Here is a 2,463-nt window from a genome sequence, read left to right as displayed (position 1 = left end):
ACTGCGAAACACGTTCAGAAGCACTTTTGGTACACTTTCGTTCGTGAACCAACATCATCTACGCGTAAATAAACTAAAATTAAAATTATCACTCGCGATGCCACAAATTTCTGGTCCGGGAGCCCCCAAACATGATCTCGATTGTGGGACCGAAACTCGTACACCCGAAGAATGACACGGAATCCATCCACAAAATATTCAGCTCGACAAGCTCTTTCCACACACTTTTAACAAAATCAATTTCGAAAATTAACATGCGAGTATCGATATTTATTAAGTTTCATATCTAATTATATTCTATTTAACCAATGTAGTCAACTGCTACTACAATACATCGATGTAATACGTTTTATGTCTTTGTTGGAAAATCCATCCCGCTGTCCGATTCTCCCGGAATATTTAACCTAAAAATGATAAAATTCATTCTCCATATCCTATACCATACCGTACAAGTGCTTAGACTTACCTTGGGTTCAACCGTATGGAATCCATTCCAGCTGAACGCTTTCTGCGAATAGTGCATAACACTTCCCAGGTCGTATCCGATCCCGTAAGTTCTCGTTCCGTCTTTGGATTCTTTCCAAAAGTTGCCAATCGCATCGAAGCGCACATTCAGATAGTTGATATCTACGAACTGATCCCTATCGTACCGGGTGTGCTCGTGTAAGAACCCAATCACGTGCATCAGTTCGTGTAGGATCGTTCCAACTCGGCGAAAGCAGTCATCTTGCTGTAGATTAAGCACTTGCCGACCTCCAACGCGTCCAACCGTCGACCAGCAGCCATTCGAAGATCTCTCGATCGACACGTAATCTCTTTGGTTAACTCTCGGAACGAATCGAATGCAGGTCTTCTGTCGAAATATTTTGAACGCATTTTTAATCATTTGCACCTCACCATTACCTACCGAGGAAAACTTGAATTACCATTGTCACGAAACATTCTTGTGCACTTACCAAAGTCGTCACTAATTTTATACGGCACAATCGCGTTTTTCCATTTTTTACTTTTGAACTTCACAGCATTTTTCGCGACCACGGGCTGATAGAGATCACCTTGCACAAAAGGTCCCATCTCTTCCGGATTCATGCCCCCATCTTCGATCGAAGACCACTCTTCCAACAACTTTAAGGTATCGTTCCTTTCCTCTATGCGATACATTTCCTCACCCAACTGGGAAAAATCCAAATCAAATGGTTCGTCCTCATCGCCAATGGGAGCACAAAAGACACCAGCAGGAATGAACAGTAACAATAAGCTAACCAACATCCTTCTACGGAGAACTGTAGTGTCGCTCTGCCTTAATTGATGGCACACATAAGAACTTCGATCGAACAATCATCTCTATTAGCCCGAAGGAAATTCTGGGGGGATCGCGCTTGTCGTCGGCGTCGAGGTAACACATAAATGACGATAAAAGGTTCAATTAAATAAATTTGATTACACACCGGCGGTGGATGGTACAGAGCATTGTAATAACATAATGGCACCCGACTGGGGGCGAAGATGGAGATCTAGGTCAGTGTTAACATCTGTGATGCAACGTTGTGATAGCACAGCAGCAGTGAAGTGTAGATAGGTGCCTACATATACGCTTTTCGATAGCGCTTGTTTATAAACAAATTAGGATTGTTTAATTTAACATCTGTTCATTGAGGTGAGTAGATAGAATATTAAAGGGGACCTGAATAACAAATTTGAAACATTTATTTAAGGCGATTCCTTGTAGCGCCTTTTTTCGCATTGCATTTAGCAATTTCTCAAGTTAAAATATTAAGATTTTTGTGAATGCATGTAGGGGAAAAGTTGGCTTCGGCAATACCTTAACCTATTATCGTCAGGGGGTAAACAACGTCCTTGAGAGCTCAATTTTGGCATGTAGATACATTGTGTTTCAGAGCAACTATTGGCCAAATTTGAGTGCTCTAGGACTTTGTTTACCCCCTGACGATAATAGGTTAAGGTATTGCCGAAGCCAACATTTCCCGTAGCTGAATTTCTGCGAAGAACCAAGCATTGTCTGAAATTCATAGATTAACAAGCCTCGTAAGTCTTGAGATTAGTGCTCTTGAAATTTCGAAGTGTGATAAGAAAAAGAACTCTACAAGAAAACACCGTACACAGCAAAAAAAAATTCACATCAAAGTGGATGCACTTCAATTGTGTCAAAAATAGGGGGCAACCCCGGCGTAGTGGTTAGAATCCATACTTCTCACGCCAAAGTCACGAGTTGAAACCTCACCCCCAGACAAGTCACGAATGACCCAAGAGCGTTAAAGTGACTATAATAATAAAAAAAAAGTGTCAAAAATATGGTGTAATATTACTTGCCAAAAGAACACATTCACATTCGAAGTTTTTCATTTGCACCGAATTTTTGCTTGACACCTCATTCGTGTGCATCCTCCGGAAGGCAGAACGCCAGCACCAAGAAAAGAAAAAAATACCCGGTAAAACTCTTCT

At 41.3% G+C, this 2,463-nt stretch overlaps 1 protein-coding gene across 1 annotated transcript; it reads right to left on the bottom strand.

Annotated features, from left to right (window-relative positions):
• Nucleotides 1–314: 314 nt before the first annotated feature.
• LOC135709838 (low choriolytic enzyme-like) lies at nucleotides 315–1,269 on the bottom strand. The gene is made up of 3 exons (XM_065232251.1): nucleotides 957–1,269; nucleotides 467–903; nucleotides 315–404 (listed from the first exon to the last, which is right to left on the bottom strand). Exons 1-3 carry the CDS (start codon nucleotides 1,267–1,269, stop codon nucleotides 315–317), a joined length of 840 nt encoding a protein of 279 aa, XP_065088323.1.
• Nucleotides 1,270–2,463: the final 1,194 nt, after the last annotated feature.

Source organism: Ochlerotatus camptorhynchus, unplaced genomic scaffold, assembly GCF_037179485.1.
Source record: "Ochlerotatus camptorhynchus isolate MF236.1 unplaced genomic scaffold, CSIRO-AGI_Acam_v1.1 ptg000365l, whole genome shotgun sequence".
In the NCBI taxonomy this organism is placed as follows: domain Eukaryota; kingdom Metazoa; phylum Arthropoda; class Insecta; order Diptera; family Culicidae; genus Ochlerotatus; species Ochlerotatus camptorhynchus.
Note: the sequence above shows the minus strand (reverse complement) of the source record. Positions and strands in the feature narration are given on the sequence as shown.